A 23,018-nucleotide genomic window follows, 5' to 3' on the forward strand; every position below is an offset into this window, starting at 1 on the left:
GTTTTGAAATAACATAACAATGTGTGAATTGTTTGTTAATCATTTGTTTTTTGTTTTTTCTTCCTATCGTTTTCAATTCCTTACCGAAGACACTTGAGTTATTGATCAAAATCTAAAATAATGACAATAACGTTTTTTTTTTAAATAATTTTTATTTTTTCAAAACTCGTCTTGATTTTTGAAATATATCGATAGAACGTGGACAATGTAATAGGTAAATTTAGAGATGAAAGTATAGCTTATAAGCTTAGACCTCGTTTCATAACAATTTGATTTTTGAAAATTAAACTTATACAAACTACTTCCACATTTTGATTTGTTTATTTTGTTATCTACTTTTTAGAGTGTTTTAAGAAATCAAACCAAAATGTGAGAACTAACGTGAATATTTTTTAAAATCTTCTTTTTATTTTGAAATTTGACTAATAATTCAAATATTTAATTAGGAAAAAAATGACAATTTTGGTAAACAAGTTGTAAGAAAACAAACACAGGTTTTAAATACCAAAAATCAATTAATCATCAGATGGAATATTGATTTTTTGTTTTTCAATTTGTAAAGATAAGCTTACAAAACATTACTTTCACCCACACGTTTTAATATATTTTTAGATTAGTTTTCTACTGGTGTTTTAAAAGACCAAAATTACGTTTTGAACGAACAATTGAATTTTAAAAAACATGTTTTTATTTTTAGAATATGACTTTGAGTTAAAGTGTGTCTTTAAGATGTGCAAAAAACCAGAATAGATAAATTGGGAAGAAACAAACCCAAAATACAAAAAACATAAGATTGAGAATGAAATTATTATTAAACTATGTCTTAATTACTTATTTCAAGTTCAGAATCCATGTATATAAAACTAAAATTTGTATGAGACTAGGGATTATGAATACTCAAATAGGATAGTTCCCTATCATACGATAGTTACTTTTTATTATTTTATTATTTTTGTTGTTGAAAAATGACCATACATGAGTTGGGTTAATCTATTAACCATTTGACCAATCTCGTCGTTTTGTCAAATGCTTTGTCTCGTTTTCAATTGGTTCTTCTTGTTTGTTGCTTAACCACGCCTTTTTTCTTATAGAAGGGAATGAGACTAGAGATTTTTATCACTACTGCTAGTTTCGGTCGATAACAGATCACCCTTCTCTTATTATTGTTTTAGGTTTATAAGTCACACGGAGACCATAGTACAACCTCCATGTATAAGAACCTTTTCATCGGTCCACGTTGATTTTATTATTATCAATTTTTATTATGTTCTTCTCGTTGTTTTGTGTATTGTTCTCTAGCAACTATGTTGTTTCCTTCTTCTTTTCCAAATCTCATATCACATTTAAAAAAAAAAACCCTTAAAAATCAAAGTAAAATTCGATTAAAAAAATGAAATAAAATTAAACATGAGTAAAAAAAAGAGCAAAAATTTATAAATAATAACATAAAATAATACGATAAACTTTTTAACCTTTTTCATTGGCAGTCGAATTTAAACTAAAAAGTAAGTTTGTTTATTTTATTTCATTATATTTTTGTGTAATGAAGATAACTGTACTTAGCCGAGCTCGAAAAATGTACCATCTCTCACCAACATCAAGGTGCCACGTGTCTTGTTCTCTTTGGTTCACATTTTTTATTTTAATAATTATTATTTTGCTTAAACGAAAAGGAAAAAAAAAAGAAAAAAAAGGAAAAAAGTTCGGCTCGATTGCAGCTATACTGAAAACCCAAAATTATAATTATTAAAAAAAAAAGAAAAAAAGGGTCTCAACGCTCTCTTTTCTCTTTTCTTATCTCTGTCTCTGTCTCTGTCTCTCTCTCTCTCTCATTCTTTCTCTCTCCTCTGTCTTTTCGACTTCATCTCACTCTTCTGACATCACTTCATCACCGTCGATTTGCCGGAACCCTAATTTTGATGCTCGGAGAAGCCAAAGTTTGTTGTATTGCTTTTATTCAGTCTATTGGATTTATCGCTGAATGCAGTTAGGGTTTTCTCGTTCTATTTCCGTTTGAGCAGTTAGTGTTGCGACTGCTTATACTTCGTTGCTCGGTCGAGACTCATTGAAGCCTAGGGTTTTTGTTTGAAGCAGTAGATGACTGTGAGACAAGGGAATAGTTGAGATCAAACGGGTTGGTTTTCGTCACCGGATGGAGGGAGGTAGCGTCTCTAGACTTACTTCTTCTGGTACTGTTCATTTCTTTTCTTTTTTTCCCCCCAAAAAATATTCTTCTGGGCTCGTTTATCATATGGTTTTTCTTTTTGTTTCAATTGTTTATAATGAGTATGTCTTTTGGTCTGGTTTGAATCGATGAGCTGTTAGGCTGGTTTTTTTTTCCTCTTCCAATAAACTTCTTGAGGAAGTTATTTGAAGTTGTCCTGAGATTGGTTTTTCATTAATTGTTGAGACTTTGGTGTGGGTTTTTGATACATGCCAAATGCCAATGCGGTGGAATGTTGGGTTCGTGTCCAGGAGCTACGTGAATATGGGGTTTGGGGGAGTTTCTCATACTAATTCTTCTACTCAGAAGGTTTTATCCGAGAGTATATGGCCAATTGATATGTGTACTAGGTATGGTAATTGGGTCCCATGTGTTGCATCAACGAACAATTTTATAGCTTGGGTATCTGGTAGTTTCTGTTGCTATTGTTGATTCTAACTATGTAAATGTTTTGTTTTGTTTTTGTTTTTTTAATAAGAAACAATTTAATTAATGAAAGAAATATCCAAAGAGAAACAAAAGGCCCATAAATGGGATTACAAAGTATATCTCCAATTAGCAACAAGGAGATTTAAGCTGCAATTAGGAACTCGAACGATGTAAATTAATATTGGAATTGTTGACTCTTCTTTTTCATTAAAACAATGTATTCCTCTCCCACCCCATAATATTCCTTCTTGGGTAAAAATTGGCATGAAAGGATGGAGTATTTGTTCTAGGGGGATTATGAGTTTAAAGAAAAAATTGAGGAAGAGTTGAAGTTCAAGAAAAAAAGAATGAGTTGTGAAGAAAAGAATTGAGTTACACTAAACTAATTAGGAATGAATCGTAGTTATAATAAGACTTCATTTCTGTGATGACTAAACAAGTCCAATCACTAGATGAAGGACTTCTAGTAATAACTCAAGTTGCATTATGGCGGTATTTTACTCACTTTGAAAATTCTTAAGAGTGATTTTTGGATTTTGAAAGTTCTTTAATTTCTTAAGAAGAATTTGTTATAAATTTGAAAAAGATTATTACCATATCAACTACCTTTTCTCTTAATATTTTTTTTCCAAATCATTTCTAAAGCAGAGATAAACCCATGGATTATGATGACAATGACTTTCAAAGCCAGAATCTTCATTTAGCTGGTGAAGGAAGTGCCAAATTTCCTCCTGTTCTTCGACAATATGCTCTCCCAAAGTTTGATTTTGATGACACCCTTCAGGGGCATGTGAGATTTGATAGTTTGGTTGAACCTGAGGTGTTCTTAGGTATTGAGAATAACGAAGATAATCAGTGGATTGAAGATTATTCCCGTGGAAGTAGTGGGATAGGATTTACTTCTTGTGCAGCAGAATCTTGTTCTATATTGAGGCGAAAGAATGTTTGGTCTGAGGCCACTTCCTCTGAATCTGTTGAAATGTTATTGAAATCTGTTGGGCAGGAAGATATTAATCTGGCACCAACTGTTACTGGCGAGTCAAATGCTCGTGAAAAATTGGACTACTTAACAAACCCAATGGACCCTACTTTAAAAGATGACGGTAGTAGTTTCGGTGAAATGGGCGACTTACAGCCTACATTGCTATCAAATATAAGTCTTGAGGAATTGCATGTTGTTAATGAGGACATAAGAGGGGAGCAACAACAACCTCAAAGGGATGATCCTACTGAATTTCAAGAGATTTGTACTGTTGATAGAAGTTTAGTTGAGGTTGATCCTGGTGTTGCCCATGAAATTGTAGATATGCCAGCAAGTGAGGGAAGTTCAGGTATTGATGAAAGTAAGCAAAAAATTAATACTTCAGTTGCCATATCAGTGGAAGATAAAGGGCAAGATGATTTTTCTGCTTATGGAAAGCATATAAATGATTTGGTTACTTGCACGCAAGAAGGTAGTGGAAAGTTGAGCAGTCAGAAGATTGAACAACAAATAAAAGATTTATCCGAGAATCCTGTTAATACATATATTGGAAATATTGAACAAGTGGTCAATTCACACAAGTCGAGTAAAGAAGACCAAAACCATGTTTTATCACCCTCAGTTCCTGTAGACAGATTGGTCGTTGAATCTAGTATTGCTACTTTGCAGTCCGATGCAAATATGACCTTGAAGGGGGATTGTGTATTCCATTCAGGTAGTGAAGAGGTTATGCCTGAAGTTCCTTCTAAAACTGACAAGTTTGATGATAAGGTCTTGTGTTCAAATGTGGAGATTGGGAATCCGTCTAAAGAAAACATGTGTGAGGTATTACCTACAGTTGTTAAAGGTGATGCTAGAACTGAGGTGTCTGCAGGTGAGGGGAAAAACATTAATGCAGAAGTTTGTGCCTTTCAAGGGCCTAAGATTGATTCAGTTGGGCAGATGGCTTGTGCACAAGAAATAATTAGCGAAGACCAGCAATGTTTTCCCTCAGGTACTGAGATACAAACTAGTAAGTCCGAGTTTTCTGCATCTGCTATCGAGGAAAGTAATGCCTCTAAGGTTGGTGAAAGCAACATTGGTCATATAAGAGATATTCCGGATAAATTTACAAAGGATGGACATGGTTTTATCAGTTCAAGAGATGTTCGTAGTTGCACACTCCCCATAGAAAATTTATATTCTGAAGGCCATTTGCCACCTACGACTGTGGCTGAATCAACGCAATTATGTGAGGAAACTAAATTGTGCCAGTCGGGTAATGTCCATGTCGAACATGCCAGTTGCAAGGAAGAAGTGAGGTTGTCTTCTGATTCTATTAGTGTGAATGGCAAGATTGCTGAGTCTCCTGTCAAAGATAAGAGAATTGTATCCTTGTCTTTTCAAGAGAGTGGTGTAGAAAGTGGGACGATAGATACGAAATTAGAGTACAGTGCTAAGGCTGGTGATGAATCAGGTACGTGCTGTTCGAATATAATTTTTGTGGATGTTCTATAGGTCATGTAGTTATGCTTCACTTTTGGCCAATTGGAGAAGTTTATTCTAACTTTTTTTTGGATTGGTGTTTTCTTCTCCTCCTTTTGCAAATTCATACACCAACAAAATTGTTTCTTATATAAAAAGAAATTGTATATGCATATTGAGCCAGTTGATTTTCTTTTTCTCATTTTCCCTTTGATTGCAGTGTCAGTTTCTACATTTGAGGATGCCAATGTGAGAACATGTGACACATCACAGGGTGACTCCTTACCTGTAGTTGATGCTTTGACAGACATAAAAGATGCTGATGACAAAGAGGACCAGTTGCAACCTGCTGTGGTGGAGTTTACTCCATCAGATAGCAAGGAAGAAAGTGGTGTGATAATTCCTGCTGAAGGAAGTTTTCCTCTGTTGGATACTTCTCAACCTATGGGGAAATTTCATCCTCTTTCTGAAGCTGAAAAATCCACTTGTGTCCTTACTGGCCAGGGATTTGGTGAAAGTATTGATCAAACTATTTCAAAGAATTCGAATTCCGATGACTGCAACAGAGAGAGCCAATCTATACCTCAGGCAGACATTCCTAGTAATGTTATCCAAGACTGCGTACAGGAAATGCACATTGATCCAGCCTTTTCAAAGTCAACTGCAAAAGCATGTGATAGTGGTGTTAAAAAGTCAGGTGTGCCAGCTTGGATTTTCAATTTACTTTCAACTTTTTAAGTGTCTTTGTGAAATTAAATTTTTAGATTTCTTTATTACAAACTGAAGCGAATTTAATATTTTTCCTTTATTTATTTCTGGCCAAGTCTTCCTACATTTTGTATTAAAGGAAAGAATGAGAATGGCTTGAAGTAGAAGTCATGTCCTGAGAGCATCTTGATTAAATCGTAACTGGAAGTGCTTGACTTCAGTCTAATAAGTAATAACCAATACGTTTTCTAGTTGAGTTAGATTTATTTTTTCTTTATAGACCGTTACTCTTCCCCTTTAGCTTTCTATAGACTAAAAATTGCACAATGTAAATAGTCAAAGATGAGAGACTCGTGTATAAAATATTATCACGTGATTACTATGTATCTTAGCCTTAGTGCATGGTAGCCACATTCTTCTTCTGCTATATTCATAATGGATGATTACAAAGTAATGATGCCCTTGCCGATGCAACGATGATTTCAAGTCACCCGTAGAACTCTGCTGATTGCAAAAGCTTTTGTTTTCTTTGTTTTTGATTTTTTGTTTTTTTATAAATGAAAATGTGTTTTGCTACCAGTAGCTATCTGATTTCCTTCTGTTTAAAATCCTTAATTCATGACATTTGAATTTACTAATAATGTTGGTTTGGATCGCTTAACTTGCATAATTATGTCAGTGAATCTTTTCTTCGTTTCTTATGATCAAGTTGTTAAATGATTTTTTCTTTAGATGAAAAATCTTCTCCGCTTGATGCCAAGTCTTTAACTCCACTGCCAGGAGAAACACTTGATAGTTATCAGAAAGATCAGGAAAATATTAGAGTTGTTTCAGAATCTGTGGGAAACAATTGTCAGCAGGCTATTGCAGTGAACATTGTTGACAGTGAGTAACCAAATCATACAACTTCTAAATGCATGTGAAAATATATGCGACGCTAAATTATTTGATTTCCCCCCCCCCCCTTGAAGTTTGAATTTTGAGTTTGGTGGCAATTTCCTGTTTCAGCTGGGAGCTTCTGCTTGTTGGCTGTTTATTTCTTGGTTGATTTTATGGAACTTCTTTAGCATTATAGTCCTCTGGTCCATTCGTATATGAAATGTTATATTCGGCCATACAAATTTGTCTTTCATACTTCCCACTGAGATTTCTATGCTGATATCTTGCAGCATATTTTGTCTTTCTTCCCTTTGTTTGTTTGTTTGTTTTTTTTTCTCTTCAGTTCACAATACTGATACCCTTCTCTATCCATTTTATCCATTCTTCTTCAAGTTCAACAATATGTGGGGATAACGGTTCAGACATTTGACTTGTTGAGGTTATTATTGTTATTAATTTTTGATAAGAAAAGAAACAAAACTTTCAGTATTTAAAAAGAGAAATAAAAAAGGAGGGTGAGATGAGATATCTTCACCCATGAGTTACAAAAAAGAAGCCCAACTAGAGTGTTTCTCTATCCACCTTTCAAAGAGCAGGGTCACTTTCTTTGGTTTGCGAAGGCGTGCATTTTATTGTGGGATCTTTGGGGTGAGAGAAACAATAGAGTGTTTAGGGGTGTGGAGAGGGACCCTAGAGAGGTTTGGTCTTTGATGAGGCTCATGTTTCTCTTTAGCCTTCGGTTTCAAAGGCTTTCTGTAATTACACTCTAGGAAATATCTTACCTAGTTGGAAACCTTTTCTTTAATGGGGTTTTTGTGGGTTTGTTTTTTGTATGCCCTATAGTCTTTCATTCTTTCTTAATGAAAGTTGTTGTTTCTACCCCTAAAAAGAAGTCCAACTAGTGTAAATCTAAGCTAGGCTATAATTGCAAAAATACTTTGAAGTAGAAGACCGAGTAGAAAGCAAATAATGGTAACCATATCCGAAAAGACATCCCCATTCGTTTCTTGACCATGAAAAGGTCTATAATTTCTTTCAAACTAAAGAAACCATTGGACTGGTTGAGATTATAATACCTTAACCAATTGGGTAGTGTTCGTGTTGGCTACCTATTTTTGGATGTACACAAATTGAGTTGGGTTGACTTTTTTTTTTCTTTTTTTTTTTTTTTTAATTTTAAATTTTAAATAAATTAAAATTAAAATTTAATAATAAAAGAAAATTTGTTTGGAGGGGAAGGGGAAGGGACAACCTTTTAGGGTTTGGTTAGTTCCTCGGCCCACCAACCTAAGTAGAGTAAACCCAGCCCGACCTCAATATTACCGGGTTGACTCAAGTTTTAGGCTTTAATACTTGAATCAATTGATGATGGTGAGGCGCCTCTTGGTTGGACTGAATGGTGACGTTGTCGTCATAGTACCGTATGACAATCGACAAATGGAGAGGGTTGTGAAAGAGAGTGGAAAAGGAGAGAGACGGATTGTCAAAGAGAGAAGGGCAGGGAGAGAGGTTGTTGAAGAGAGAGGAGGGGGGAGGAGAGAGTAAATGAGAAAAGGAAGTGGGTGGTTGAAACATGAAAAAGAACCAAACCCTAACGACTAAATATATATATATATATATGTATATGATAAACTAGGAATTTATTTTTTTTAACCTGTGAACTGAATCAAACCAAAAATCCCAACCCAAAAAAAATCAAGAATTTGGCTAACCCAATCCAGCCTTTGTGATTTTGGCTGGGTTGTTTATGTTTTTTGGGTTGTCAGATTTTTTGAACACCCCTACCATTTTATCTATCTTAATTAGAGTTCTCTCCAGGATGTTTTGTTATATCTTTACCTCCCTCTAATGCACCTCGGGAAGAGACTTTATAGAGAGAGGAGCATGTTAAAGAAAGAAGAGAGCTTGTCTAGGGAGCAGAGATGTTAAAAGAGGTTGAAGAATGTGTGTGTGTGTGTATGTAAGAGAAAAAAAAAATGCGGTAGAGAGATATAGTTCTACTGAGGGAGAAGTTTGATAGAGAGGGACACATTATTTTAGAGTAAGGGATACGTTTCTCTCTCATCCAGTGGAATCTTTACAATGGTCGATCAAAATACATAACTTTTACATTTATGCAAGATGGAGGGTTTAATTGTCCAAATTGAAAGTTTCAGTGCAACAATAACAGTCAATATGGTTTAGGAGTTATTGAAGCAATTTATCCTTTTAAATATATCTATGACAAGCAAGCATTAATTTTTCTTACAATTTCCATTCCTTCTGAGATTGACAAGTGTGATAAACAATAACTAGTTCTACACCAACGATCACGTCGACACCAATCTAGCAACAAGTATCAAACAAGATTTTCCTTAATCAATTGATTAGAAGCTTTTGATCGATGAATATTGAATAATCTATTTTCATGGTTAATATCATAGTTTTTATGACCTTACATGAATAGGATCCGTTCAATAGATTGATGTTACAATTGTGACCTCAAGTTCAATTTTATAGGGTTTTCTTTTAATTTTTTTTATATATATACTATTATCATTACTATTACAGGGTTGACTGCAATGATAACATGACTTTCGGAGTAATTACTCAAATCAAAAGTTTGAGATGTGATTGTAACAACCCCTATGAGATCTCTCTCCCTCCAATTAGTAGTGTTGTTATACTGATTCCTTGGATTCTCATTTTTATTGATAAAAGTGCCGCTTCTTACCAACCAAAAAAATGTAACTAGACTTAGATCAAAATTGTCAAATTGAACCTTATACTCCTGCATGTTCAGTTCATCATTTTGTACAGAAATTCTGGATTGCTTCTGTTGAATGCTCTTTATGACATGAATTACATTGTTTTGCATGGAAAAGAACGTGCGTTTACCAGACTACATTTTGAGCATATGTAGAAATATCAAAAAGGCATTTAGTCTCTCCTCAAGATGAAGTGACATTAATTGATTCTTGTTTTTGCGGTGTGGTGTTGGAAATGTTATTGATCTTCTTGTATATAATTTCCAAATTTTCTTAAAACTTGAATTTTCTCCTATTATTCAATTGCAGGTGATGCAGGCAAAAAGGAAGGTTCATTATGCTCTGCTGCCTTTCCTCAATCACATGAACAGATGTCTGTGATGGGGAATGGTAATTCTACTGCTGATAAGCCTCCTCCTAATTTACCTGATGTTGTCAAAACTGCCGTGGTTGCTCATGATCCAGATGTAAAGGATTGCAATAAGGGACCAGCAAGTAAGAATGTTGAAGCTGCAGAGGCCAAGGATAGGCTGGTTGGTAATGCATCATCTGGTTCCGAGTTGCCCAAAGGAAATATTGCCTCTGAAAGTGAGACGGCTCTTACCTTTGAGTCCCGTTCATTGGAAGATCTGCCAAAAAATGATTCTGGCATTGTAGTTGCAACAGCAGCTAGTGCATCTTTGGTGATTCTTTTCTTTCATGTCATCGGTTCCTATTAGATTTTATATTATTTTTCCTTCATATTATCTTCCTGTACACGGGAAAATTTCTCTTTATATCATGGATTATTTTAATTGAAGGTTGTGGAGGGACCCCAATCATCTTCTGGCCTATCCAAATTGGACATCAAGAGTGCTGAGGAAATTTCACACAGTAGCCCTCATGTGTCTGAGGCGAAAGTTGCACGTGCTCGTTCCAAGGGCACTCCTGAGCGTAAACCTAGGCGTGCTGCCAAAGGATTGGGGAAAGAGTCATCTACAAAGGGAAGTCACACGAAGAAATCAGAGAAAGTAGAGAAATCTAACAGTACCACCATAAACAATCCTGGAATTTTCCAGCTTGCACAGTCTAATGAGATGCAACATCATGGACATGTGGAGTCTAGTGGTGCAAAACCATTTGTCTTTATTGGTGCTTCAACTACTAGCATTCCAGACTTGAACAATTCTGCCTCCCCATCCCCAATGTTTCAACAGCCTTTCACAGACTTGCAACAAGTTCAATTGCGTGCTCAGATATTTGTTTATGGAGCTTTGATGTGAGTCCTTCATTTTATGTTTCTTGTCCTTAGAACAGCTCAATGAAACTATAGCTTTCTCTTCAGTTGTGTGTAGATGTTCAGAGGTATCAGTGTCAGAACTAAAAGTCATCGTAATTTTCCACCTTTCATTACATTAGAAAAATTTAAGAGGAAGTCTTGTCCTGTTTAAAAAAAAAAAGATAGAAAGCAAAAAGGGACTTCATCCTTTTGAATAAGGCACAGAAAATTTCTCATGTAGTTTGTTTGGTTGAGCTCCTCTTTCCTTATTATTAAGCTCCTTTCTCCTAAGTGATTTTTATGGATTTAATCGTTACTGCAGTCAAGGTACAGCACCAGACGAGGCGTACATGTTGTCTGCATTTGGAGGACCCGGTAAAATCTCCCCCCCCCCCCCCCCCCTCCCCCAATATTCATCATGGTTCACCATATGGGTGCCACTTTTTTTTTTTTTACTTGTGTGATTTACTTGTGTGATTCTTACATTCAGATGGTGGAACAAACCTTTGGGAGAATGCTTGGCGTACGTGTGTAGACAGGCTTAATGGAAAAAAGTCTCAGCCTATTAATCCAGAGACACCTTCACAATCACAGTCTGGTATTTTGAGGCATTTTATACATTTCTAGGCTTATCTCTCCCTCTCCCTCTCTCGTTTTGAATTTGAGGATTTGTTTTGCAGGTGGCAGAAGTACTGAGCAAGCAAGTAAACAAAGTACACTGCAAAGTAAAATTATATCTCCTCCAGTTAGTCGAGTTAGCAGTAAGAGTACATCAACAGTGTTAAGTCCTATGATCCCTCTTTCCTCACCACTCTGGAGTATTTCCACACCTTCCAATGCTCTGCAATCTAGTATTGTGCCTCGAAGTCCCGTTATAGACTATCAACAAGCACTGACTCCGTTACATCCGTATCAGACTCCTCCCGTCAGGAACTTTATTGGTCATAATCTTTCATGGTTTTCTCAGGCTCCATTCCATAGTACCTGGGTTGCTACTCAGACTTCGACACCTGACTCCAGTGCACGATTTTCTGGTTTGCCAATTACTGAGCCTGTTCATTTAACACCAGTAAAGGAATCATCTGTGTCACAATCGTCTGCCATGAAGCCCTCTGGTTCTATGGTTCATGGTGGAACTCCTGGTAATGTATTGACTGGAGCCTCCCCTCTGCTTGAGTTAAAAAAGGTGTCAGTAACCACGGGGCAAAATTCCACTGATTCAAAAATGAGAAGAAGAAAGAAGAATACAGTTGCTGAGGAGCCTGGCCTTATAACTATGCAGGTTCAACCTCATTTAAAACCAGTGCCAGCTGTAGTTACAACTACAATTTCTACTCTTGCAACATCTCCATCTGTCCACCCTAAGGGAGCTTCTGAGAATTTGATTTTATCTCCACCTCCATTGTGTCCAACAACTCACCCAAAGAGTGCAGGTCAAGATTTGAGAGGGAGAGCCATGTTTTCAGAGGAAACACTTGGCAAGGTTAGGGAGGCTAAGCAAGTGGCTGAGGATGCTGCATTGTTTGCATCTGAAGCTGTTAAACACAGTGCAGAAGTGTGGAGTCAATTGGACAGGCAGAAGAATTCAGAATTCGTATCAGACGTCGAAGCTAAACTAGCTTCTGCAGCTGTTGCTATAGCAGCTGCTGCTGCTGTCGCAAAGGCTGCGGCCGCCGCCGCCAATGTGGCATCAAATGCTGCATGTCAAGCAAAGTTGATGGCTGATGAGGCATTTACTTCGTCTAGCCATGATGTTCCCTGTCAAAGCAATGAATTTTCTGTTCATGGTAGTGCTGTTGGCGTAGGGAAGGCCACTCCAGCCTCCATCTTAAGGGGTGAAGATGGTGGAAATGGTTCCAGCTCTATTATTTTTGCCGCAAGGGAGGCAGCTAGAAAGAGGGTTGAAGCAGCATCTGCTGCTTCTAAGCATGCTGAAAATGTGGATGCCATTGTCAAAGCTGCTGAGCTGGCAGCAGCAGCTGTGTCACAAGCTGGAAAGTTAGTTGCTATGAGCGATCCTCTTCCCTTAGGCAAATTAGTGGAAGCTGGTCCAGATGGTTATTGGAAAACGCCTCAAGTATCTTCTGAGCTGGTTATGAGATCAGATGATGTTAATGGAGGATGTTCCAACTCAGCAATTAAGCGTCCTAGAGACGGATCATCAAGTAAGAATGAGATTCAGGTAAGTGTCAGTGCCAAGTCATCAATTCCTGGAGAAATATCTGTGGGTTCTGTTGAGAATCATCCCAAATTGGTTGACGGCATCACAAGTTGTGTAGCACCTCGTGAGAAGGATCTGAGAGGACTGAAGGACCAAAATGCTTCTGATCTGACGAAAACCATTGGTGTAGTTCCAGAATCTGAAGTTGGAGAAAGATCCTCCCAGGATGAGTGTGAAAAGGCTAAGGATTTAAAACAAAGCAGCATCAAGGAAGGTTCCCATGTCGAGGTATGAGATTGTTATATATAATTTTAAAATTTCTCTTCATTGTTGATCTGTATTCTTTTTGCTTCTTTTGAGCTGCTGCAGCTATGAGTAGGAGTACCAATGTGATTTAAAATGCTTATGTCCATGCACCCACATTTGCTGATCATTTTTTTAAAACAAGAAAAGATGTTTCATTGATTGATGAGAAGAAAGTGTTGGGGAATATAATCCCCTAAAGGGAGAAAATAAAACAAGAACCAACAAAAAGAAGAAGATATACAAGGTATTACAAACAAAACTAAAAGCCTCTGTAAGGATTCTTCCTCACTTAAATGGTATTCAAGTTGAGATAATTCCAGAACAGGGGAAATAGAGTTCAAATACAAACAAATAACGTGACACCAGCTTACAGCCAAGAAAACCAAGAGGGCTGCCCTCTCCACCAAGACTACTGTTCATGCACAAAATACAATATAACTAACCCTAGCCCAACAAAACATTTAAATACCAACATTCTCCTGTTGGACGTGTGGCGGGCCCACTAAAAGCTACCCCACCGTCGATGGTACAAGCCCCCTTTTGCCCCTCCTTTTGTACACATGCTTGATAGGTGGCCTAACAGCCCAAAACAAAAGAAACAAACTGAGAACAACACTAAAACCAGGTTCAAACAAAAGTTGAAAGCCAAGCTGTGGAACAGAATCAAACGCAACCCACTGAAACAGCAATCAAAAACTGAGAAGCCAGCAAAACACCAAACTGGAAAAGAGACTGAGAAGAATCCTCTCTAAAAATTGAGAAAGGGCAGCAGCAATGACAAAGTGAAGAGGGGCTCCATATTTTTTGAGACAATGGAGAAGCACACTTCCTGGAGCCTGAGGAAACCTAAAGTCATCATGGATCTACTTAGAGAGTGAATAATGTATATATATTTGATAGGAAACTGAGAGGAATATATAAAAATAAGCTGAAAAGAGCAGCCAGGTCAGCTAGAGGAAACTCCCTCCCACAAAATTACTTGACAAGTGCCTTCCCGTCACCGATGATCGCCTGGAGGCTGTGGTTATGAAAGAGTTTAGAATGTAAAGAGGCCCTCCAAGAAGTTGTATTTTGTGCAAAATTACAAAAAGATTCAACATCAGCTTCACGAACTTCTAGGATTATCTATCAGCTTCAACATCAGAGACAATGGCATCTGGCTTTATTAATTGATTTGAACTTCTAGGGGTTCATGTGGTTGATTAGAAGATGGATTGGTTGTTGACAAAATTTGGTTGTATGAGGGGTTATTTCTGGCACTTATCTTGGTCTTCCATTGGGGGGTAACTGCAAAGCAGTCTCTTTTTGGCAGCCAGTTCTTCAAAAGGTTCAACATCAACTTCATGACCAGAAGTATGCGTTTATTTTGGAATGTGGTCGACATACTTAGATTCAAGCTGTGGTGTCATGTATGCCGATATACTATTTGTAGCTTATTCGTGATTTCTTTCGGTTGTGGTTAGAGAAGTCCATTCCCACTTTACTAAGTTTCGACATAGTTTATACACCACCATTCCATGTGAAGTTCGTGATCATCTTTTCCATGGACTTGATCACATCTTCGGGCACTTAGAAGAGAAAAATGATAACTAGGTAAGCTATTAAGAATTGATTACGCTAGTATTTCCCCTTTAGAAAGGAGACTTCTCCATTTGCCATTACCTCTAATTCTGAATATGTTGTATTTAAAGTGGCTCTGCTCTTTTTTTGATATGCTTTGATAAAAGCATTCATAGTGTACTACACCACCCACTTTCTCAACGTAGATTGGATGATCTTCTTTTGTCTTGGAGATGAGAAAAATGAAAGAATACACGGACATACAAAAAACCAAGCCCACAAAAAAAGGGAGGGCTCCCTTTACAAGAAAGGACTCCAATTATACAAAATCATGCATATACAATAATTAAAATTAATCTTCGAAATTGAAGCCCACTAAGAAACATGAAAGCACACAAGGGACTGTAACTCCCTAGGATCCTTCTCAATACCTTTAAAGACCCAACTATTCCTCTCTCCTCACAAAACCCATAAAATTGTATACACACTAGCGAGCCAAAGAAACCGGCCTTTCTCCCCAAACGGTGGATTGAGGAGGAAAGAAACTGGCCTTTCTCCCTAAATGGTGGATTGAGGAGGAACTCCTCAATCATAGCCCTGCTATCTCTATGATGAGCATACATCATACCAAATATTTGGAAAACAGATACCACTCGCAAAGTCACAATGCTAGAGAATATAGTCCAGGTCTTCCTCCGTCTTTCGACAAAGGATACAGCAAAAAGGGCCCAACCAGCGAAGGCATCTTCCTAACAAATCTGTCCATCGTGTTTACACGACCATGAAGAACTTGCCAAGTAAAGAATCTCACCTTTTGGGGATGGGACGTCTTGTGCCTTTGCCTTTTAGGTTGTTTTCTGTTTTTTGAGGAATGAAGTCTTTTGATGTTTCTTATATATAAAAAAGAATAATAAAATAACATTCTTAGTATCTTTACCACAACGAGCTCTTCTTTTCATCTTCACCTTTACTTTCGTGAACACAACCTTACATTTAAAATAGCCCATTGGAATTTTTTTTTGTGATCCTTGGACAATGTTTACCCTCTTTTATAATTTCATTTTATCAATGGGATGAAGGATGCATGTTTATCATCAAAGAAATACAAATATTTCTTATGACCAATGTTTTCAAAATTGTTTGAGGCGTAGTCTTGAAGCATCCTTCGAGGTGAGGTGGCCTTATAACACTTCAAGGATTATGCCTATGTCTGATAAAAAGAGGCTTACACCTTGAAGAATAGAGGCATGCACCAGTATACTTATGCCTTTGAAGCATGAGAGGCGTAAGCCTTAGTGAAAGGTAGGAGATACACATTAAAAAAAAAATTAATTAAGAGGTGGGATGTTGACGGTGATGGGCTTTTGTTTATTGGGATTTTCTAGGAAAAGATTAACCAGTCTACTGATTTAAGCAATCCAACACATTATATACCCTAAAAAACAAATTTTGCCTCAAATACGAAAAATAACAAGCGGAAAAAGATGTCACTTTTTCTTTTCTCCTTTCATCCACTTTTTTTTTTCTTCTTTTTCCATATTTCTTTTGTTTATTCATTATTACATACGCCGGTGTCTGATCTTTCTTCATTTTCTCATTTTCTGTCTTTTCTGAGGTCGTTGCTGCGTCACAATTTTTTTAACAAATATTAGTCTGAAAGATATTTTTCAAATGCTTCAATTTAAGTATGGTTTGCAGTTCTGCTTCTATTTTGTTTTTTGAAAAATTTGCTGTATTTTTTCATATACTATTTTTTGCAACTTTTTTTCCTTTGCTTTTATTCTTTTTTCCCCTCCCTGTATTCTCCTTTATTTCCCTAGTTTTTGGGTATTGGTTTTAGCTCTAATTGAAAAATTGATCAAGCTCAACTATGTAAATGCTGCAATATTAGTCCGGTATGGTTTTACATTTTCATTCTATTTATTCTATATAAAATGGGGCTCACACCTCATACCACCTCAAGGTCTCCATGAGGAAAAGCTTTGAGGCCGCCTTAAGTTTTTTAAAACATTGCTCATGGTAGAGAAGAAAGGAGAATTCCAGCAGATTTTTCTGCTTCCTTTTGAATCCCTTGAGTATGTCATCAGACTGGACTGATCAAATTTCTCATTATCTATTGCTAATTTATTGGAATCTACAGACTCTTGATCTTGTATTGACTTGATTGGTTATGAATTAGGTTTTCAAGGATGGGAATGGATTAAAAGCATCTTGGTTCACAGCTAGTGTGCTGAGTTTGAAGGAAGGGAAAGCTTACGTGTCCTACACTGAACTTCAACCTGAAGAAGGTAAGCTTGGTTCACAAGCAAAGCACACAATGTACGCTGATGGCCTTATCTTTATGCCTGTGTTACTTAAGATTGACTAACGAATAATATTTGGTTCTTGCTTGCAAGAGAAGCGGCGTTAAAACTATTATTATCAGTTTCTGTTCCTAAATTAGTTCATGAGAGTATATTGTGCTAAAAATGAGAGTATATTGAACTTCAAAAACATGTAAGTTACCATCTTCTCTCGGCAGACTGTTTACTTTATTTGTGCAGGATCTGGCCAACTAAAGGAGTGGGTTGCTCTTGATGGTCAAGGGGGTATGGCGCCAAGAATTCGAATTTCTCGTCCTATGACTACCATGCGGACTGAAGGAACAAGGAAGAGACGCCGAGCAGCTGCAGGGGACTACATCTGGTCGGTTGGAGACAAAGTTGATGCATGGATGCAGAACAGGTGCGGTTTTCTCTCTTCTTTTTATTTTTTCCCTTCATTTAATTGCAAACAATTTTCTTTCTCTGGACGAAGAAACATTTTCATTGATAAATGAAATGGAGGAGTAAAACTCCAAAAACCTTATGGGTGAATTACAAGAAAAATCTCCAACTGAAAATTAAATAAGTTAAACTATAAAGAGCAAAGGGTGCTTATTTCATCGAGGAAATATACAGTGAGGAGGGAATGGGTATACTCCTGTATGAAGTCACGAAGTATGACATAGATTCCCTACTTACCTATCTATCTTCTGGAAAACTCCTATGTTTTTGGGGCCAAGTTTCCTAAAGAAGAGTGTAAATTGCGTTTAAAAGAACTATATCTTTATTGATAACTTCACAATATTGTCCGGGTGATCTTCAAAATCTTGTATGCAACCATAACTATTAAGGTTTCCACTGCGTTCTTAGAGAAAGAGTATCAAACAAATAGTTTCGGCACTTACCTCTTTTGCATTTATCAGCTTTGAGGAGAGGAGAGAAGGGGTTTCAAATCCGGGAGTTTATCGTGAGCATTTCACCCTCCCAAACATAGGGGAAATCTTGTATTCCTTAGGATACTCAACTTTTGAAGTAATTTTGCATGAAGGTTGGTCAAGAGCCATGAAGCAAGTATTAATAACAGTTTCTTTTACCAAAAAAAGAGCCATAAAGCTAGTAATTCTTTGTTATCTTGAATCATCTGGTACAAAGGAGGCTGAGCCTTTAAATAGGTCAGAGACCAAGGAGTTACACAAAAATTCACTGTTATAAGGGCTAGCCACTTACCTAACCAAGTAGTTTCAACTGCTACACTGTTATAAGATAGAAAGATTTTCAGTGGGTGCTATGGAGATCACCCCAAGCTCAATCTGTAATCTGATGCTTGTTTATTGTTTCCCAGCTGGCATGAAGGAGTGGTGGTTGAGAAGAACGCAAAAGATGAAACAACATACATTGTCCGCTTTCCAGGCATGTCACTGTGATTCAGAGTTTAACCGACCTTTTTTATGAAGATTGTTTCCTTTTTATAAATTAATCTTCATCTGGTTCTTCCAGCTCAAGGCGAAACGTCCACTATCAAAGCTTGGAATCTCCGGCCTTCTCTCATATGGAAAGATGGGGAATGGTTTGAGTTCTCCGGCTCGTATGTAAATGATTATTCTCATGAGGTTCTTACTAAATATTTATTTGTTTGACTCTGATTCTAAATTTTTAATCTGTTGAAATATATGCTTAGTTGCTTGGATTCAGATTGTTGTGCCTCAGGAAAAGCGCATGAAGTTGGGCAGCCCAACTGCAGAGGTTAAAAGGAAGGATAAAATGCCAACGATTGTGGAGGATGTAGAATTGGCTAAGACAGCAGACCCGAGTTTGCTGTTGATATCAGCAAATGAGAAAGTTTTTAATATTGGTAGGAATACTCAAAGTGAGAACAAGTCTAATCCATTAAAAACAAGTCGGACTGGTCTGCAGAAGGGGGCATCGAGAGTGATTATTGGTGTTCCCAGGCCTGGAAAAAAGAGAAAATTTATGGAAGTGAGCAAACATTATGATGCAGACACTCGAACTACTGAAGCAAATGATTCAACTAAATTGGCAAAGTATTTGATGCCGCACGGATCTACTTCCAAAGGATTAAAAAGAACTTCTAAATATGAAACGAAGGAAAAAACTGTAAACGATGCCAAGCCCTTGGCTGTCAAGTCTGGAAAGCAGCCAAGTGTATCAGGTAGGTCTATTCCACAGAATGAGTCACATTTGGCAAATGCTTTTGCTGATTTTTAATCTTTTGGCAACAGATCATGCAGTTATTACCAAGGATTCTGAAAGCCAGAATGAGAGTACTTTGGGGAAGAACGACCAAATGGACGTTCCTTCTTTCTGTAGCACTGAAGAAGTGCCAGAGGGCTCGGTTTTATTTCCCCCAGCACATGCTCCCAAGAAAGCATCCTCATTTCACACGAAGCCAGAACGAGCAAATAAGGGAAAACTTGCTCCTGCAGTTGGGAAACTGACAAAAATTGAGGAAGAAAAGGTTTTCAATGGGAATCCTACCAAACCAAATTCCAATGTTATTGAGCCACGTAGATCCAACCGCCGTATTCAGCCTACGTCAAGGGTAAGTCCTTGAAATAAGAACTTTAATCAATTGTTGTACGTTGATTCTGTTCTTTTGTCATTGAGCTATTCCACATATCTCTTGAGCTTGCAGTTTCATTTGAGAATAGAATCATTTATACTGCTTCATATAATATTGTAAATGATTTAGGGATCCATGTTACCGTTGAGTGCTCTGCAGTAGGTGTAAGTTTGGTTGTATGTTAGCCATGAACATATTCAGGTTATAAACCTTACTTTAAAATAGTAATATTTAAATCATTTACAGAACTCAAGTATTGTTAGACAATATGAAATAATAATGATCATTAAGATAAATCGCCATGGTTTGGGCTATATGAGTAAGCCTAGAAATAACAATAATCATTAAGATTAATCACTAACAATATGAAATAACAATGATCATTAAGATAAACCGCCATGGTTTGGCCTATATGAGTAAGCCTAGAAATAACAATAATCATTAAGATTAATCACTATTTGTTGGTCTAGTGGTCAATAAGGGCATGCAAATAATAAAGAGCTTTAGAGGGAATGAGTTACGTTGACTACCTGCCTAAGATTTAATATATTTTGAGTTACTTGGCAACTAAATGTAGTAGTGTTAGACTTTCATCAATGAAATGTTTTTTATCTAAAAAAATGTAGTAGTGGTGGGCACCATGCGGTTTTCATTGCGAGACTAGTTGAAGTACGTACAAGCTGACTTGGGCACTCACAAGTATGAGAAAAATAAAATAAAAAATAATTATTTTTATTAAAAGTTAAAATAATATGCACTTGGCAACATCTTCTCCTATTTGTTAAGAAGCATTGTCAGTGGAGTCTCTTCTCATTCTTCAACATCCAATGGGTTTTTGTCAATTCATTTAAGGATAACATCTTCCAATAATTAATTAATTTAGCTGTGGTGTCAATTCCAAAGATTTGTGGCATAATGCAGTGAAAGTTATTGGTGTTCTCTTTCTAAAGGCTTCGTAGGATGGATACTCTATTTAGGATATTTGCATTATTTGGAATGCTTTTATGTTTCCCTTGTAACTCATTTCCGATTTAATTTTTGGCTATTTCTTTATTATTCCCATTTCCCCTTTGCAGTTCTTGTATTTTTGAGCATTAATATCTTTTCATTTTATCAATGAAAAGTGTTTGTTTCCTTTCAAATATAATAATAATAATAATAATAATTATTATTATTATTATTATTATCATTATCATAATTAAGATCTTCTTTCTTTAAAAAAAAACTGCATATATCGTCATTATCTGTTCATAGAAGTCAACTGCTTGTTAGTCATCCAACTGTTTTCCTCGTTCATTTAGTTTCCCTTAAGCCTAATGCTGGAAGGAGTCTCTCTCTCTCTCTCTCTCTCTCTCTCTCTCCCTCTTTCCTTCACTTGTTTCATTCATTGGTTCTGTATTTTATGTATGGTGTACCCTCGTATATGTTGTGTAACGTGCGTGTGCATCCTGAATCTTGGTTCTGCAGTTATTAGAGGGACTGCAAAGCTCATTAGCAATTTCAAAGATTCCTTCTATTTCACACGATAAAGGTCAACGAAGCCAGAACAGGAATGCATCTAGAGGTTAGAACTGATGTACCAAATTCACTTCAGAATTTTGCCTCAAATTAACGTTACATCATGACAAAAATTTACTACTTGATTGTGACAGGGAACAAAATCTAAGGGGGGGCTGTTGCAAACTTGGTTTAGGCCCAGGAAACAATCCTCTGCCGATAATTAATGACTTTAACAGTAGTTTATATTGTTGTATTTACTATAGATAAATGTAGGAAAGGAAACTCTTGCTTCCTTAGTATACTCCTACAAGTTTAGCTTTAGTTGTTCATATTGATTGAAGTTTCCTCACATTTGTGTTCTCTCAATCTCCTCCTCTACCATAACAGGATGTATATTGAAACTCTCCTTGTAGGTTGGTCTTGGAATTCAAAAGAAGGTAGTTTGGTTATCCATTTATGTCATCTCCCCCACCCCCTTGATCTATATATAATATCACATTAGTGTTGTGTGATTTCAGAATCGAAGCATCTAACTCCGCTTCGTTCCCTTTCGGAGTTAAATAGAGACTTCAGTGCATTTAAATTGTTACTGTTTACCCTCATTGGCACTGCTGAGTACACTTGAAGAATGTGGTCAGAAGGCTCAGGTACCGCCCAAAATTTGTTTTCATTGAATAATTTGGAACAAAGAGTAATGTTGCATTCTTATATTATGGCCACCATACCAGTAAAGTTTTCCATAAATTGGTAGGTCAATCTTTTTATTTTCTTCTTTTTCTTGTTTATATGATTATGTATTTTCTTCCTCAGTGCTAGATGTACTAAAAATGTAAATGTTGGTTGGGCTTTATAAAATATTACAGGGACTCGTATCACTGATTATGGAATGTGACTTTTCTAAAATCTGAGAAAAATCAATTGATCTGTGAGATTGACAGGGAAAGCTTTGGTTCGTAGGATCTTCAATGGAAATGGATTTCAGAAGCTATTCGAATTTAGGATCTTTAGGACTGAATTATCCAATCCAACCCTAATCAAAATTATTTATTTTATTACTTCAGACATTTAATTTAATATCAAATAATTTGTTAAACACATACTATCGATACTTTATTTTGAAGTTCAATGTAATTAATTTTGCTTGTACGGTTTAGATAGTCAAGGAAAAACATTGATTTGCATATTTCTTAAGTACAATGATTGAATTTTTAGTCAAATTTCAAAAACAAGAACATGTTTTTAAAAGTTCTTTTTTTAAAAAAAAAAAAAAAAAATTGGCTTGTTTTTTTAAATTATTAGTAAAAAGTAGATAACATGTGAGGAAATTGAGAAGTGGAATTAGTGTTTAGACTTAATTTTCAAGAATATAAAATAAAAACTAGATGGTTAATAAACGGAGTGGGTTGTAATTCCATTTTTACCATTTTTTTTTAAGATTTTCTGGCCAATGACAATATTTGGACAAATTTGAATATAATTGTTGGCAGTTGAAATTGGAGATACTAGTTGAGGTTTTAATTTCAGTAATCTGACCGACATGTACATTTGTTTAAGCACTTCGTTCAGGTTTTATGTACATTTAATCAAGGAGAATTATTTTAGATGATAATGGTAAAATATGGCCATCTATTTGCATAGATTGTAGATACAGATACTATCTATAATTTTATTTTATTTTATTTTTTTATATATTTGAAAATAATCTTTTAATCAAACTAGTATATAATTAAGCTTGCACCAATAGCAAATAAGGCCAAAAAGAAAAAATAATAAACCTAGCAAATTTTAATTTAATTTATGATTATTATTTGTAGCAAAATGTTTTTAGAAAATTATAAAATTACTAAATTTCCCTCTCTTTAATTGGACACGATTTACACCCTATCATCAATGGTAAAATTCTACATGTGGGTAGC

General features: G+C 36.2%; 1 protein-coding gene across 6 annotated transcripts; it reads left to right on the forward strand.

Annotated features, from left to right (window-relative positions):
• Positions 1–1,761: 1,761 nt before the first annotated feature.
• On the forward strand, positions 1,762–21,555 carry LOC120090225. Of its 6 annotated transcripts, none has more exons than XM_039047780.1 (17): positions 1,762–2,189; positions 3,299–5,091; positions 5,320–5,796; positions 6,540–6,692; positions 9,743–10,116; positions 10,234–10,691; positions 11,014–11,066; positions 11,182–11,289; positions 11,372–13,140; positions 16,898–17,006; positions 17,262–17,442; positions 18,364–18,431; positions 18,519–18,631; positions 18,714–19,191; positions 19,262–19,581; positions 21,070–21,166; positions 21,255–21,555. In XM_039047780.1, exons 2-17 carry the CDS (start codon positions 3,312–3,314, stop codon positions 21,266–21,268), a joined length of 6,552 nt encoding a protein of 2,183 aa, XP_038903708.1. In that variant the 5' UTR covers positions 1,762–2,189; positions 3,299–3,311; the 3' UTR covers positions 21,269–21,555. The 6 variants fall into 6 exon arrangements, with proteins under 6 accessions (XP_038903708.1, XP_038903706.1, XP_038903709.1 ...); XM_039047778.1 differs by having other exon boundaries at positions 3,302–5,091; XM_039047781.1 differs by having other exon boundaries at positions 1,762–2,162.
• The last annotated feature ends 1,463 nt before the right edge of the window (positions 21,556–23,018 follow it).

Source organism: Benincasa hispida, chromosome 11 (assembly GCF_009727055.1).
Source record: "Benincasa hispida cultivar B227 chromosome 11, ASM972705v1, whole genome shotgun sequence".
NCBI lineage: Eukaryota > Viridiplantae > Streptophyta > Magnoliopsida > Cucurbitales > Cucurbitaceae > Benincasa > Benincasa hispida.

Bases quoted from the DNA above. Each gene is read 5' to 3' on its own strand.
- LOC120090225 (XM_039047776.1), top strand. The intron at 18,632-18,713 runs GTTCTTACTAAA...GCTTGGATTCAG, and splicing joins TAAATGATTATTCTCATGAG to ATTGTTGTGCCTCAGGAAAA. The intron at 19,582-21,069 runs GTAAGTCCTTGA...TTGGTTCTGCAG, and splicing joins GTATTCAGCCTACGTCAAGG to TTATTAGAGGGACTGCAAAG.